The 17,806-nt window shown below is 36.6% G+C and overlaps 1 protein-coding gene across 3 annotated transcripts; it reads right to left on the bottom strand.

Moving 5' to 3' along the window:
- Nucleotides 1-2,764: 2,764 nt before the first annotated feature.
- LOC122276697 lies at nucleotides 2,765-17,187 on the bottom strand. 3 transcript variants are annotated; one of them, XM_043086613.1, is made up of 11 exons: nucleotides 17,046-17,172; nucleotides 16,842-16,952; nucleotides 11,234-12,870; nucleotides 11,002-11,133; nucleotides 10,329-10,400; nucleotides 6,773-6,814; nucleotides 6,464-6,553; nucleotides 5,011-5,118; nucleotides 4,742-4,834; nucleotides 4,503-4,582; nucleotides 2,765-4,163 (listed from the first exon to the last, which is right to left on the bottom strand). In XM_043086613.1, exons 3-11 carry the CDS (start codon nucleotides 12,629-12,631, stop codon nucleotides 3,395-3,397), a joined length of 2,784 nt encoding a protein of 927 aa, XP_042942547.1. In that variant the 5' UTR covers nucleotides 12,632-12,870; nucleotides 16,842-16,952; nucleotides 17,046-17,172; the 3' UTR covers nucleotides 2,765-3,394. The 3 variants fall into 3 exon arrangements, with proteins under 3 accessions (XP_042942547.1, XP_042942539.1, XP_042942529.1); XM_043086605.1 differs by lacking the exon at nucleotides 16,842-16,952 and having other exon boundaries at nucleotides 11,234-12,873; nucleotides 17,046-17,187; XM_043086595.1 differs by lacking the exon at nucleotides 16,842-16,952 and having other exon boundaries at nucleotides 17,046-17,187.
- Nucleotides 17,188-17,806: the final 619 nt, after the last annotated feature.

Here is a 17,806-nt window from a genome sequence, read left to right as displayed (position 1 = left end):
TTATTATAATAGCATGCATATATATATATATATATATATATATACGGCTTTCAAAAGTCGACCACTCACATGATGATATTAGATTACCTTGTCCTTTATTATCAGCATTTAAAACTAACTAATTAAGGAATTATAAACCAGAAAAAAAAAAGGTTACAAAATTTAAGTTTTCTACCGGCGCCCCAGGCTGGTTTGTAGTTTGTACCAAAGGAGGTTCTCAGCTTTATGTACATGAGGATTTGATTCCTTAGCCGGTTAGAGCTTGCTGTAGAGGGTCTTCCTCATGTAGCAGCTTGTTGCTTCGGTCTGTGATCATATTTTATATAAATATATATATATATATATATAGCAATAATTAGCTGCATGCTCGATCGGTATTACTGGCCGCAACTGCTTCATGTACGTATTCGGCCTGTTGAGCCCTAAAAACTCGACCGCTTTATGTTTTTCACCATTTTCAGATTGAGTTTTACTATATACAAGTACAGTCGCGTACTAATCTGTATATCAATATTTATTCATTCATATTTAAAATTTAAATTAATACTGTTTTTAATAAAATCTATTTTTTAACCAATCACATCACATTGGTGCACAGATTAGTGCACAATTGTGCTTACAACTATATTTTTCCTTTCAGATTTCCTAGTTCGTATAGTCCTTGTTGTTTTCAAAACGATGTCTTGATTTTTTGTTTTTAAAGTTTATGCAAGGTGTTCATGTCGTGTTTCGAAAGTCTTTAGGTCGAGCTCTTAGTAATTCGAGTCTTTGGTCTTTGGGCCTATGAACACAGAGAGAACACCACGAGATGATGGTCGTGATGGTCATGTTGAGAGTCTCCGATACCAAAATTAGTATTGTCTTAGAGTTTAGTGCAAGAGAATAGAGAATTCAGAAAGACCTCCTAATATATAGAAATTGCCTTTTATACTCGATTTTTGATGTCAACTGCCTATGCCTTGTGTTAGGGGATGTGTCTTTTTAGCAATTCCGTCAATCAAATTCTTTTAATGCAGCGTGGCTTATGGAGTGGCGCAATTAATGGGGACGTGACTCCCTAACCCATTCATTCCACATGTGCATGTCGTTAGTTTCTTCCTTCCCCATTTGTCAAAGAATCAAGGGTTTCTGGTGATTTGCCTTCACTCGTCCGCTCAGGGCTACATGAGGTGGGGTGTTCCCTCTTCCCTTGTGTCATGGTGGATTTCTTGCACGTTTGGAGTTGCAGGCCAACTTTTGCTCCAAGGCTGAGGTCCTCTGATGGGCAAGGATTGCCCAGTTGACTTGGGCCCTCAACATATTTGGGCCTACATATTGGACCTTTGGCCCAAGAGGATAAACCCCCTTACACAAGGATTTATTATTTTAGCCACAAATTAAGAGATTTCAAATAAATATATACATAAATTGATGTGGTTCATTGTTAAATTACTAATAAAAAGTAAATCTTATTCGTGTCATATGAAGTCATGTTTGTAAATTTATTTTCGTAAGATTTCTTTATAAACTTTAGAGCATTGGCAATGGGTAATGCAAATGCAAAGTCATAATTTGCATAATGTTACATGATTTTGCATTTGACTGTTCCAATCAAAACCTATTCCCCACATTAGATTATCTATATATTAGTCAAAATAATAAAAAAATATTATTAATTTAATAATAATTTTTTTTCTAAATTACTTTCACTATATTGACAAGAAATACTAATGTTCTATAATAGGATTCTAGTCGTTCCTTGAATAATTTTATTAGTGATGATTTTTAACACCAACAGTTAAAAAGATGATTTTATTAGAGATAATAAAAATAGTCTTGTTTGGACAGTGAAAGTGTTTCATCTCATCTCATTTTATTATTACAACTTTTTCAAAATTCTAAACAAAATATAATAAATAATTCAACTTTTTTAAATTCTAAAATAATAATAATAATATTTTAACAATATTTTATTAAATTTTTAACTTTTATTTCAACTCATCACATCTCAACTCACTATCCAAATGTCACCTAACAGTTACCAGATGATTTTTATTAGGTGCCATTTGGATAGTTTTATTAATATCCAAAACTTTCCAATGATTTGCTAAATAATTTATAGAAATGTTTCCTTTCCAAAACTCCAGATATCAACACACACCTTCCATCAGTGCGTAACATCTTTTTTACTTTTATTTATTTTTAACTCATGGACTCGATCGTATAATTTTCTGCAGGTCGCTTAAACATTAAAGATGCAATACAACACTTTTTTTCAGTTGGTATTGTTGCTGTAAAGTAAGGTTGATAATTGAATACAACTCTTCATGCTCAGATGCATGCACCCTTGTGTTTTGTACATAGAAAAAAACCCTTTCAGAAATGTTATCTACCGACTGATGGAATGGAGTTTTCGATCCGAGTATCTGATGTTTAAAGGCCAAACTACATTCCCCCAAAATTGATTGATTAGAATATGCTCATTCTTCCCTTCGGACACAATGGGGACCGCTAGCACTTTCCAACATCATGCCATTTGGAAATCAAAAAAAAAAATACAAAATCAAATAGAATGTAATCAGAACAGAACAATTTCTTGAGTTATTAATCAGTTTAATTCCAAAACTTGGTTTCTTCAAATTTCCATTTTCGCTGGGTGGTGTTCAATAGGATTCATATTTCTTGAAAGAAATCCAGGGTTTTTTTTTTTTTTTTTTTTTTGCCTTGTATAACGATTTTAAAGTGCTCTAGATCTAAAAAAAAGTTGGAAAAAGTGGCTACTAAATTGAAAAAGAAAAAAAATTTATCGTGATTATATGTTTCTGAAGAAGCATCAGCGGCAGTAGGCTTGGGTCTCAAATCAAGCCTACATCCATCGATAAGTGTAGGGTTATACAAATTTAAATGTAGGGAAAAATCCCTCCACGGAATGAAGTTAATACAGTGGAGTAAGCAACACCTAATAACTAATTACATCACATCAGTAGTCCTTATCTATCCCATCATCATCATCCTCATCCTCTCTACTGATAACAACAGTCTAAACGTGACATTCTGAATGTAAATAATCTCAGATGCTCAAGGAGGGAGGAAACAGCAACTAATTAAAAGCCAAGCACCCCCACCAGACAGCCAATATGAACCATTTCTGTATGATTTTAGCAAATTGACAACCAGTTCCCACTTAATTGGCATTCCAAAATACGCCTAGATTTGGCCTTTTGGGGCAGGTCAAAATTTTAGAAACAAGTAATTGTCTCCGAGGTTTTGAAATCAAGTAAACCAAAACCAACTGTTGAGCTTCTCCCACCAAATGAAACACAACCAAACGTGCTGAGGACCCATTTGTCAAATTTATCCTTTACCGTTCCCAATGCACTGGAAACTGTAACCAGTAGTAACCATCCAAGCGACTTCACTTTGGAAATCTTGACCTGTAGAGATCAAGAGCAATGTACTCCACTGCCACAACTCGGTTATCAAAAAGCCGTCCATGTAAACAATGCGCTGCCATGCAACAGGCTTCTGTTCTTCCGTACTCCACAAAAACACACCATGGCTCAAATACATGTCCAAGATCATAATCCAGTTCCTCATTGCCACCCCTCTCCATAGCACCTGCTTCCATAGCCAGGCCACTATCCAATCCAGCAGAAGCTTCCTGTAACTTACTGTCAGTATCTTCCAAAGTCAAATGATCTACAGCCTTGAATTTTCTATCCAAACTAATGTCTTTCACTTGAATAATATCACCGACATTTTCATCATGAAAATCCAATTGATCAACCTGACCGTTCAACTGGATGGGGAGTTCTGTAGGGATGCCATCTGCTATGTTCTTACAGCCTAGGTCTTCAGCTACCATGTTATTATCGAGCTGAACCTTCTGGTTCATAGTGTCCTCTCCAATATCATCAGCAGGTTTATCATCACCAAAGCAATTCAATTTCACAACATCTTCTTTAATTTCTTTGATACCACTCGGAACATCTACCTCACTAATTTGCCTGGGCTCATGGTCAACATCTTTTCTTGAGGTGTCTGTTTCTTCTCTTCTGTCATTGCACAATGAATCTTGCAAGGCTCCAGCAGATTCCCTAACCTCTATAACTTTGCATCCGTCTAAGGTGGTGGTGTGACCATTGCCGTTCTTGACAACATTAACACCTTTAACAGTGCCGAATCTGCAAGATTATGGAATTCAAAAAGAAAATAAGCCTCCTTTTTTTTAATGAATATCTCTAAATACCAAAATAGCAGAGTTGTTTGGTGGTAAAATGGAAAACAGGAAACATTGCTTTCAATCATTTTGTTATCCTAAACAGAGAAGAATGGACATAATTGATAACATCATTTCATTTGACGGTATCTGAAGTAATCTGTTCTCAGTATTTCTATGAAAGAAAAAAGATCAAAAAGGAAAAAAAAAAAAAAATTCCTTTAATGAATTTGAAAACAGAATTTTTTGAGGGAAGGAACCAAACAGGCGTTAAAGTTGAATAGAAAACATTGCTCTCAGAGACCTTGCACACTCCAACCGAATATCTTCCAAAACTTCTTCCACATCTGGATCAGACAGTGATGACAAAGCCTCAGGATCGAACTAATTCACAGACCAAAAAACGATAATTAGTTTGATCTAGTACAACTTGGTTTGTAGGGTACTTGGAAAAGATAACAGAACGGATAATTAAGCTCACCCTCACCCCAAAATTGCCCCTAGGAAAAGAGAATAAATTAAATTAAACAGCAAATGTCATACCACATTTTTAAGCTTTAGGACTTGTGTGGGCTGTTTGAGAAGTGACCTTGCATGCTCAGGGATCCCATAGCTTGGAGAATATCCATCATTTTCCTAGTACATGTTCTTCTCTTCATCAGTATGCATCTCCAGGTAAATCATTATAATACATAATAAAAGAGTGGGAGGTATAATCCAAGGCCACAATGGGCCATAGAGGAAAAAACAGTAGTCAATAAGCTACATCTCAAATGTTTTGGGAGAAGGAAAAGGATGGTGTGATAAAGTACCAAAAGTGATGCACCAGGCATAGCTTGCATTACAGTTAATACTCGCCCTCCCAACTTCATACCATTCAAACCGGCACAAGCTTTGTGAGTCACTGATTGGTCTACATACTGATACAGTATACACAAGTCAGAAGTCACTTAAACAGGTTAGAAGAAAAAGTTGTTCAACATGTATAAAGGAAAGCTAAAAATTGGAGGGGGGAGTTCAAAAAGAAAAGAGTATAATACTCAAGATTCCAAATGCATCGAATATCTAAGTGGTCCTAATTCGAAGTCACTGAAATGGGCATTGGGGTCCCAAAAAGAGAAAACTCAATGGCAGACTCATATTATCAATTAAAAAATTAATAAAAACACTCCAAAGCAGATTATTGCAACCTAAATTCTCTCCAATAAGCACACTGTAATGCTCCAATGGAAGACCCAAACCACATGGCCTATACTCTAAAATGACTAGTTAATGATACAATTGGAGCCTCATTGGAACCTTATAAAGAGCAAAAACTTCTCATTCTCAAGCAATGTGAGATCCCTTACATCACCTACCCTTATCCTTATCATATGGGGTATCACAATCTCCCCCCCTTAAATTCCCGACATCCTCGTTGGGCCAATCCATCGTAGGTGACAGGGCTCAAGTCTCACATTTCTGGTTGGGATAGGCTTTGATACCATTTGTAACACCTCAATGGAATACCCAAACCACATGACCTATACTCCAAAAGGACTAGTTAATGATACAATTGGAGCCACATTGGAACCTTATAAAGAGCAAGAACTTCTCCTTCCTAAGCAATGTGGGATTATATACACCATCTATCATTATCCTTATCATGTGGGGTACCACACGCATCAAAATTTCACATATGGATAGAATTGTAGTTGACAAGGCACAAATAAATATCAAATTGATTATTGTAGAAATGAAATCATAACCATTATAAGGGGTAACAATCAGTGATAGAATTCAGTAATGAAAAATCTACTGATACATATAATACATACATAATGACATCCAATGAAGGTACTAACAGATTTAAATAAAGGCAAGTAGGCAACATCCACTTCAGATAAGTGGATGGAAACTCTTCATATAAGTGGATGGAAACTTCTCTTATCCTTTGACCATGATAAATAGCGATTTCAAAACATACAAATAAGATTTCAAACGTAGAGAATGTCAAAAAGTTCAAAAGGATTTTTAAGAATTACTTAAAGATACTAGACAATGTCAATTTATTCAGAAACAGTAACTATAGATAATCAATCGTCAAGATCATGATTTACATTAGGTGAAACTTGTCTAAACAATATTAAAGCATGTTTACAATACATTGCAATGACAGGAAAATCTCATTCCAAATAAGAAACAAAATTAGCAAATACTTGTTTAATCTCTTATTGCAACGCATTTATCCAAAACAAAATTATAGAGGTACAGTTGCCGTATTACCTCAAGAAAAGCACATGGTTCACTGAGTTCTTTATTGACCTCAAAGTGGTAGGCCTTCAAAGGTCCAAAGACACTAACAACCTCCATAAGCTGGAAGACGGCATAAAAGGCCAAGTCACTAAAAAGATTCATTTACAAAGGATAATGGTAACAGAAAGGGGAGAAAAAGAAGGCCTGGTTGGAAGTGAAATATGTTGAAAGGGGTATCATTTCAAAGAGAAGTGTTATCTATATATATATATATATATTTTATAAGTAGATGTGTTATCTATAATGTACTGAAAAAAACAAACATTTAGAACATATTACCATTTTTGATGAAATATACTTTGAAATTCCACCAATGAATATCTGCATTCACAACATACAGAAAGGGTAGTAAGGAACATATTCTCCACAATAACCGCAAAAAATTAGCACACCACCCCATGAAATAGAAGGTATGGAACAGACAAATTAAGAAAAGTATATTTGACACTAAGTGATACCCTTAAGAAAACATAAAATGAAAAGTAGTAGAACCAAAAGATTAAGATAATTAATATCATATGATATTTTAGAACACATTTATGATTTTCACGAAAAAACCCAATGCTGTACCTTGGGAAACAGGTACTTCCATAAATGCTTTTCCCAATACTAATAATGGTGGCGATCCCATGTCTCCTATGGTGTATTTGGAGGGAACGAATCAACCAGAGTTTCAAAAATAAAGACGTAGGGTGGAAGCATGTAGTAAACTTTTTTCAAAACATTATTTCTTAAGACGATGGCAATAGATATTCAATGGTCTTAATGGTCATGAGTTCCTTGTATCTGTTTCTCCCTCTTCTTCCCAAGTGTATTATCTTGTATACGTCCTAATTGAGCTTTGCCTAGATTCCTTGCGATACCTCATATGATAAAAATAATGGTAGGTGGTGTATGCGATCCCACATTGCTTGGGAAGAAGTTCTTGCTTTTATAAGGTTCCAATGGGGCTCCAATTTTATTATTGATTAGTTCTTTTAAAGTATAGGCCAAGTCGTTTGGGACTTCCATTGGGGCGTTACAAATGGTATCAGAACTTATCTCAATAAGAAATGTGGGAATTGAGTCTTGAGTCGTGCCACCTATAACGGACAGGCCCAACGAGGACGTTGGGAATTTAAGGTGAGGAGATGATACCTCATATGATAAGGATAATGGTAGGTGGTGTATGAGATCCCACATTATTTGGGAATGAGAAGTTCTTGCTCTTTATAAGGTTCCAATGGAGCTCCAATTGTATCATTGACTAGTTCTTTTGGAGTATATGCTAAGTGGTTTGGGTCTTCTATTGCAACGTTACATTCCTACTAATAAAATTCTTACTCATCAAAATAATAATAATAATAATAATAATAATAATAATAGTGGTGATGATTCTCAATCAAGTAACATTCACGTTTGAGATGAACAAAGGTGAAGAAAACACAACCCCCACCGTCAAACCTCTGGGAAAGAAGTATGCTCTTGGGTAAACAAAAATCATTAAGAGTTGCTTGGAAAGCTACATTAAGCACACAAAACATCCTGCAACAAATACTAAACCCCCAAAAGACGCATTCAAAGAGGATATAAGACCAAGTCAAACAATCACATCACTTGGATCCATTTGAAGGTAATCTATGATACCCCATTCTGATAAGTGATAAGGGTAGGTGATGTATAGGATCTCACATTGCTTAGGAATGAGAAAAAAAGTTCTTGCTCTTTATAATATTCCAATGGGACTTCAATTGTATCATTAACTAGTCATTTTGGAGTATAGGTCATGCAGCTTGGACTTTCCATTGGGGCATTACATAAACATTTATTTATTTATACTAAGTTAATGTCATGGATAGATTAAAAAAAGGTAAAACCAAGAAGGAAAAGATATTCAAACGGAAGGTCCGATGGCATGGGGGTATGAAAAGATGGAAGATATCACACAGTTACATCATTTGGGTATGAAATTCTGAACTCCAATCCCATTGTACATAAACGCTAGTTTACTATTAGATCATCTTTTCATGACCCAAATTTATCTCATTTCTGCATAGAATACTTCACCACATGTGTACCGCAATCAACCACATTAAGGTCAGAGAAGGATAGAAAAACATGGAAATTATTTTGAGCTTGAAATACTATGGATAGAAGCAAATTATGAAACTCTTCATATTTAGTAGAAATGACACTTCATGGAAGGAACCCAATGGATTCCCCATCTAAGTTGTGCCCACGTTGCAAGATAGCTTGTAAGCTCCATCACCTCAAGTCTGCTTACTTGAGAAGCCATTTTGGACTGTTCATCATTTAATGCTCATGTCTGATTACTATGATTACACTAGAGTATGGTTCCTCCTGCTAAAACCCCAGTGATGATCCCTTGCACTGAGTCTAGCAAAAAAAATTTTAACAAAAGTCTTGCAAAATCTCCACAGTAGAAAAGAAATAAATCCATAATGATTTGCCCTTTAAACAAGGGGCCAAGAACAAAGGACCTATGGTCTGACCCATCTCATCATTCCTTCATCGAAAACTTCATCAAAGGCCAGAAGGATTAAGGTAATACTTAACTGGGAATGGCCTAAACTATGCCTCCAATAACATGAGATCGTGATCATGTAACTTTCCAAGTGAAAAGGAAAATGACAGAAATGACAGCACCAGACAAAAATTTGGACAGTAATCTTCCCAAAATGACCTTAACTCGGTTAACAGTGAGCATGTCTTCAAATGAAAAATCAAACAAGCCTGGGAAATTGGAGCTGCACAAGACTAGGAAATTGACACATTTGCAGATTTCTTCCATCTTGTGTATAATTAAAGAGTGAATGGGGGAGCTGATACGATGATGTGGTCATCGTCCAAGAAGGGAAGATTTGCTATACAGTCATACTATAAGTCCCTAATGAAACATTCTACAAGAGCGTTCCCATGGAAGAACATTTGGAAGACTAAGGCCCCTCTAAAAGCTTCTTTTTTGTATGGACAGCTTCACTAAGGAAGATTCTGACCTTGATAATCTAAGGAAACGCTGACTCATTGTGTTGGATTCGTGTTATATGTGCAAGAAAAGTGGGGAGTCTGTGGATCACCTACTATTGCATTTTCATGTGGCTATGAGTTTGTGGAATGATATTTTTGCTAGAGCGGGGCTCCTTTGGGTGATGCCAAGAAGGGTTGTTGAATTTTTGGCCAGCTGGCAAGGCCTCCGGGGTAATTCTCAAATTGCAGCTATGTGAAAGATGATTCCAATCTGTATGTGGTGGTGCATATGGATGCAGAGGAATGGTCGCAGCTTTGAAGATCGTGAATGGACAATGGACGGGCTTGGAACTTTTTTTCTTCGAACTTTATTCCATTGGCCATTTATAATAGACTTTAATGGCATGAATGTACATGATTTCCTTGTATCTTTAGACACCCATGCATAGGTGTCGCTCTTGTATATGTCCCGTGTACTTGGCTTCACATTTTTTTAATAAAATTCGTATTACTGATAAAAAAACAGTACAACCACCTCTGGAAATTTATTTTAGATGGCCCAAAAAAGAAAGAAGCTTATTTCCAGATGAAGTGAGTAATCTACGTTCATACAAAAAAGAAGGGCAGACCAACTAGAAATTATTAAGAAAAGGAAAACTCAAGGAAGTCATATTATCTGTTGATACTTAAAATTTTCCACTCTCTAAGGAGAAGCCAACTCACACACAAACGTAGCCAGGACCACGACAGAGGAAAAAAAAAAAAAGACATCCTAAAAGAGAATGAAATTTAAGCACAGAAACCATATCGAAACCTATGGGTTCCTTACTTTACAGCTGTTTTAATATAAAAGTCGTCATATACACACCTTGTTAGGTGAATCCTTGACCCTGTCACTGATTGTATCAACTGTAGCCACTGATTTTTCCAGATCACCAGTCTGCATGAAAATAGCAACTGTCTGAAAACCTGCTACAGGGATAGTAACCACAATACACCTCAGAAACTGCAAAGCAGCAGTAGAAAGTGCTAGTTGAACCAATAATAGCTTCTGTTTACGGCATAACTCAATCACATCAATATGAAGATGGAAAGAAAAAGGAACAGAATAGAACCTGACAATATTTAAAGAGAAAGCAATATGCATCGACTTGAATTTAAAACAAAAATAAATAAATAAATAACACTAGCACCATAATCTAATAGTACAGTTTCCATGATAAAATTTCATGAAGGGGGAACCTAAACTTTCAAATAGAATAATGAAAATTAGCATTGGCTTATGGCTTCTAAAATCTACCTTTTATTTAAGAGTTTTGAACTCCTTATACAAGTATTTCAATACCATGAATTCATCAATCTTCCTAAAAACGTATCATGGCTATTAACTCAGAATAGAATACCATCAAACTCAGAATAGAAAAATCAACGGATTCTACAAATATTAAAGAAATTATTGAGGAAATGAGGAAGATGAAAAAGAGATCCTTATCCAAAAAAAAGGAAGATTAGAAAGATATGGTTAGGATAGTCATTCTTACTGCCACTTCAATGAAGTCTTTGGGCCGTTTGATTTTTAGAATGGAACCAGAGAAGGAATTGCCATCAAAAGAAAGGGCTGCAGAGGCATCCTCAGGTGTAAGAAATTCAACAAGAGCCTGGCCCTTGTTTATCTGCAACAAAATATGATAAGCATACAAAGATCTTTAATTGTACTAACCTGCATGAAAGAAATATTGTACACATACATGCAAAAAGAAAAAAGGCACTTACAGTACAATTGAAACATGGGTGGTTACGGCTAACACCAGAAGACATCAACAAATTATTGAAGCATTCCATTACATCTTTTTCAGAGGCTGAAGATGGTATATTTTCAACATAAAGCCTTCTCATAGGCCGGGTAGCCTGAGTTAGTTGGACAGAGTCTATGGAGGCATTCGTCCTTGTTGCAAATGTGTTTGCCACCCCAGAAAGAGACTTCGTTGTAGTCGAAGCAACAGAAAAAGCATTGGCTGTGTCATTTACAGTTGAGGCCACAGCCTGGTTTAATGACTGAAAATATGACGGAACTGGAGGAGAAAAAGGGGCAGCTGTTTTCACAGGTGGGAGATCCCAACCGGCACTTTTTTTCTCTGGTGAATGATCAGACGGGGAAGAAGTCTTAACGGCAGCCTCAATTCTTCTCTTCCTTGGTGAATAGCCACCAAGGCCACTTGTGTATCCACCATGTCTCTGATAATGGCTACTTGAACCATTAATTGATACTCTATTTTTGTCAATTTCAGAATCTTGTCTTCGAGACCTATCTTTAAGAGAATGTGAGGAAAACTCTCTGCGCTGCCCACCGTGATGGGATTTATGCTTGTGTGCCCTAGGTGATAGTGAAATGGACCTTCTACTTCGGTCCTCATGTTCTCGACTCCTTGAACGTCTCCTTTTTGACCTTGATTCCTCATAATGTGATTTTGATGATTCCTTCCTCTCTGAAACATCTAAATCACGCTGTTTTCCAAGGTCATGTTTCTTTATAGTATTCCTGTCTCTACTTTTCTCGTCATCTCCATTTCTGTATCTTCGCTTGTTTCCTCTTTCAGATTCTCCTTTAATTCTATCTGCATGCCTCTCCCTAGTGACCAAATCTCTTGAATGCTTCTTTTCAACCTCAATTGCAGCATCACTGGCAAACCACTCTTCATCTTTTCTCCTACCATGTTGTCTGTCGTTTCTTCCTAGTTTAGCTTTGTAATTCATATCGTTGTTCTGTTTATCCTTTAACTTTCTATCCGACTCATGACTTTCTCTGTTCTTTCCCTTAAATAAAGCATCTTTCTTCATGGAGAGATTCTCTTCTTTCTTTCTGGAACTCATTTTCAGTGATTTCTCTGAGACGTGCTTTTCGACAATAGGGGAAGAGCTTCTATTGTATTTTGTACCCTTTTCAGATTCAAATTGATCAGAAACATTCTCAATAATTCCTTCCTTTGATATGTTTCCCACTTTGATGGCCTCCTCTTTCAAGCTTTCAGACGATTTTTTGTTTTCCCTTCTAAGCATAATCTCGTCAAAGCTGAAAGGCCTTGTCCGCGCAGCACTTCCTTCATCACGATCATGCAGGGAATGTGCACTACTTTTTTCATGCTTTTCTTTTACTCGAATAGATCTGCTCATCTTGCCCACAATAAAATACTACCTGTGCTCTAATAGAGCATAGAGTATGTTCAGCTGGACAACCAAGCAGGAAAAGTTACATAAATGTCAGCTCCTGAAACCTTGAGAACTTTAATGCAGTGTCAACTGTCAAGTGAATATCACTGCAACCCCAAGACAGAACTGTCAATTGTCACTGTCAAGCAACTTTTCAACCAATGATCCCCACAGCTTCAACAAGTTCCAGTCTCACTTTACAACTGCTACAGAAAAAAAAAGGTTCAAAAATTAAAATCAAGCACAAGAACAATCCAAAGAGACAAAAATATATTATGGTGCCAAGTCGGGAAATTAAAACACATTAGAAGCATTATCGATTCAATCATCTAGCTATATGACATATAATAAATTTGTTGAAAGAGACACAAGCACACAGAAAACAAACAGACGTGTCACATAATCAAGAATTTCCCAAAAAAAAGAATATAAGGCGGGGGAAAGCACACTGCATTTTTCATATAACCAACCGTACAATGACTTAAAAAAAAAAAGACATAATCAATGAGAAGTGCTCGACGCCATTGAAATTCTGACCATTCCGTCACCCAAAAATCTACACATGGCAATGAAGTGCAGCAGTCCTACTTGCATTTATTTCTTTGATGACCAAATTTTCACTTCCAACACACAAGCAGCTCGATAAACTTCTTCAGAATGACCTGCTAAACTCCAAATACTGAAAATATTGAAGACTAAAATACTCTCACCACCGAACAGTAAAGGAGACAATCAAACGTTTTACCTGAATATTGCAGATATGACACCAATCACTATAATTACTCTCCGCTTGATTGATTATCCACTGCTTAGAGTTGTCTGTTCTCTCTAGGCGACAATCCGCACATAACCAAAAAAGAAAGCAAAATCTCGAGAAACTTGTTTTCAAGATACACTCCTTTTTTTTTAATAAGTAAACAAAATGTACTAATAAAAGAATAGGCAAAGCCATGTGTAGTACAAAGAATGCCCTAACTACGTAGGGACAATAGATACAAGGAAATCGTGAAAATCATGACCATTAAAATTAACAACAATGGCCCAAGTACAAAGAGTTCTAAAAAAGAAAGCTTTAAGTTCCTCCATTGATCTTTCTTTGTCCTCGAACATCTATTCATTGCGTTTCTGCCACGCACACCACATGATGCATATAGGAATCATTTTCTATACAACCTTGATCTGTTGATTGCCTCTTAGATCTGTCCAGCTAGCCAAAACCGCCACTACTGTCTTAGGCATAACCCAACCCAAGTCTAGTCTACTAAATACCTTGTTCCATAACCCTCAAGCTACTTCACAGTGTAATAGAAGATGGTCCACAGATTCACCCCCATTTACACATGCAACACCAATCTGAGATGATCACCCTTTGTTTCCTCAAATTATCCGTTGTAAGGATCTTACCCAAGGAAGCAGTCCACACAAAAAATGCTGCTTTGAGAGGCGCCTTATGTCTCCAAAGTCTTTTCCAAGGAAACTAAATAGGGAGCTCATGTGAAAGAGACTTATAGAACGAGAGAACCGAGAACACACCTTTACCTGTAGGTATCCACCACAATAAATCAGAATGTTGGTTACTCGGTTTGAGTGAGTACAAAAGACTGAAAAAGGCTGCAAAGCTGTCCATTTCCCAATCATTTGCTACCCCGGCTAAAATTGATGTTCCACTGGATTTGTTCCCCTACTATCACCATGATGTTCGCCACTGAAACATCTTTGGCATTTGCAACCCTAAAGAGTGCAGGAAATAGATCCTTTAGAGCACCATTACCACACCAAGAATAATACTAGAATTTGATCCTAGCCCCACCTCCTAAGCATAATCTTGAGTAGCGAGAGAAGACCCCCCATCCTCTTCTTATATGTTTCCACAACCCCACTCCATATACCCCTCTCACTTCGTTGGTACACCATCCCCCCCATATTTTCTCTCAAATCACCAGTTTCTATAGGGCTTCAGGTTTTTTATGGTATCTCCACAACCATTTTCCAAGTAACGCCCGATTAAAAATTCTCAGATTTCTAATGCCTAAACCACCATTAGAGAGAGGACTACATACCTTCTCCCACCTAACTAGGTGGAATTTAAATTCCTCGCCTATTCCACCCCACAAGAAGTCCCTTTGTAGTTTCTCAATATGAAGCACCACGCTTGCTGGAATGGGAAACAAGGACAAGAAATACGTCGGTAGGTTAGATAATGTACTCTTTATCAAGGTAAGCCTACCACCTTTTAACAGGTACATTCTCTTCTAGCCTGCTAAACAACGCTCTACATTCTCAATCACTGTATCCCATATAGATGCAGCTCTCGAGGTGGCCCCCAACGGAAGGCCAAGATATGTCATAGGAAGTGAAGCAATCTTACACCCTAGAGTATTAGCCAATTGTCTTAGATGCTGGATACCTCCAATAGGCACCATCTCTGATTTGTTCAAGTTCACTTTCAACCCCGAAGCTGCTTCAAAACAAAGTAGGAGAGCCTTCAATACTTGAACCTGGTTATGGTCTGCCTCACAAAAAATAAGAGTGTCATCTGCAAACAATAAATGGAAAGAAGGTTGATTCCTCTATATGTCCAGGCAAAGAATAGCAGTTTCTTTATTAATAAATCCCCCTCCCGGGGATCCAATTGAGTAACCAGTCACACGCCCATTGGAGACCAAGGCTGAGGTCATTCTGCTCAAAGCCTTCATCACAATAACAAAGAGTAAAGGGGACAGTGGATCTCCTTGTCTTAGACCTCGTGTGCTATTGAAAAAACATGTTGGACTTCCATTTATCAAAACTAAAAATTTCACCATAGATATACACCAACGGATCCATGATCGCCATTTCTCTATAAAACCACACCTCCCTAGAAGGTCAAGAAGGAAATCCTAGTTAACATGGTCATACGCCTTCTCTATGTCTAACTTACATATAACCCCTACATCGCTAGCCTTCAGTCTACCATCTAGACATTCATTTGCAATGAGAATTGCATCTAAAATCTGTCTATCTTTAACAAAAACATTTTGGGGCTTTGAGATTATTTTTCCCACTACCTCACTAAGGCGATTCGCAAGTACCTTAGAAAGAATCTTATATACCCCCCATTCACTAGATTGATGGGTCGGAACTCCCTAATCTCCACAGCCCCAACTTTCTTTGGTATCAAAGCAAGAAAAGTGGCATTCAAGCTTTTCTCAAATTTTCCAACCAAATGGAACTCCTAGAACACCTTCATGAGATCATCCTTTAATACATCACAGCATGTTTGAAAAATACCCATAGAAAACCCATCAGGACCTAGAGCCTTGTCTTTAGCCATTTTCCTCAACACATCAAAAACTCAGCCTCCTCAAAAGACATCTCCAAGCGGTTACCATCCATAGGCCCAATAGAATAAAAAACTAACCCATCAGGCTTAGGCAGCCAGCCCTCCTGCTCAGTTAGTAGCTGTTCGAAAAAACCAACTACATGATTATTAATGACATGCTCATCCTTACAATTAACCCCATCAATATTCAGCATCTCAATGTTGTTGGATCTCCTGTGAGAGTTGACTACCCTATGAAAAAACTTAGTACTTCGGTCTTCTTCCTTCAACCATAATGCTCTGGACTTTTGCCGCCAAGAAGTCTCTTCTAATAGAATGATCCTCTCAAGATACACTCCTACACTCCTATTAAAAGAACTAAAATGCCAACTGCTGCTAGTATCTTTGGGGAATCTCCATATTCACATCGTAGTGAAGCTTCATTCCCATCCTATATTACAGAAACCTCATCCATCAGTCTCTTAAATTCAATACCACCATATAAAGTGGCTACCTATGCAAGAGTCAGCAATTGGGCTCCAGGGTATCTACACACCTAGATCATCACTTGAGTGTATATATTGGATTAAATATGGTGAACATAACGTGTATCATTACTACAGTAAACCAACAGAAAAAATGGAAGAATCCCAATTCATTTATTCTGCGAGGCAAATTCAACCTGCGGAAGTTCTAAAAAAAAATGCGAATGAACTCAACAATAATGCTTCTTTTATTTCCTATTAAGAAACAGCGATTAAAATAGTTAAAATAACTCTGGAACTTCGCTCAAAACAAACTTATATACCGAAATCACCCATTCAACTGACCCTAATACCACCACATTGTCTCAGTTGACAACAGCATTTATACCTTCATTTTAAAAAGAAAAATATTCTCACGGACTGAAAAGGTTTCAATTTCATCTTCTCCGCATTTCAGGGAAACCGAACGGAGGAAAGCAAATCTTCAAAGTTAGAAACCCTTTAAAAAAAACAATGCCCGATCAATTGCACAACTGGCACCAAATCACAAGCACTTAAAGGAGGAAAACATGATGCTGAAACAAGGTTGTACCTTTCAGAAGAAAGTATGGCGGCGAAGTTGGGACGAGAGAGGAGTACAGAACACCGGAGTGTCCGTGAGAACGAGAAGGGCTGGCTACGGGTGGTTTTACTCCTTTTTAAAGTTTCGGAGAGAGAGCGAGATAGACAGAGCTATCCACATAACTCAGTAGAAGTAATATTTGTATGCTACCCAGCAGTGACTCTAGACATGAGTCCTAGGTTGGCTGACTGACACCTGGATATTTTCCTCTAGAGATGGATCCTACTTAAAAGAAATAAAAATATAAATAATTTTCCTACTCATCATATACCATACACCACTTATTTTTATTTATTAAAATTATTTTAAATTTTTTTAATTTTATTCTTTCTAAATTAATTATATTTTTTTACTCATCATCCATACACTATATATTTAATAAGAGAAAAAAATTTAAAAATTACGTATAGTGTGTAATGTTAGAATAATGAATATACTTTTTCTAAAAATAAAAACTAAGTTTTGGTATCTTTTCGTGCATGTTTGTAATTATAGTGGACAATTTAACTTTTAACTTGAGGTTAATTTAACTTTTAACTTGAGATTTATAGTTGCAAAGCTTAAGACTTAAGTAATAAGTTTTATTATTAAAAAGTTATTTACTGATTGTGAATTATATGTTTAAAATATTTTCAAATATGTTATATTTGGTTGAAAACAAATTTAAAATTATTTTGAGATAGAAATGACTTAATAGATTATTATTTTTTATTTTTTAAAGATCATAAGTA

The sequence above is a fragment of the Carya illinoinensis genome, chromosome 1, assembly GCF_018687715.1.
Source record: "Carya illinoinensis cultivar Pawnee chromosome 1, C.illinoinensisPawnee_v1, whole genome shotgun sequence".
In the NCBI taxonomy this organism is placed as follows: Eukaryota; Viridiplantae; Streptophyta; class Magnoliopsida; order Fagales; family Juglandaceae; genus Carya; species Carya illinoinensis.
Note: the sequence above shows the minus strand (reverse complement) of the source record. Positions and strands in the feature narration are given on the sequence as shown.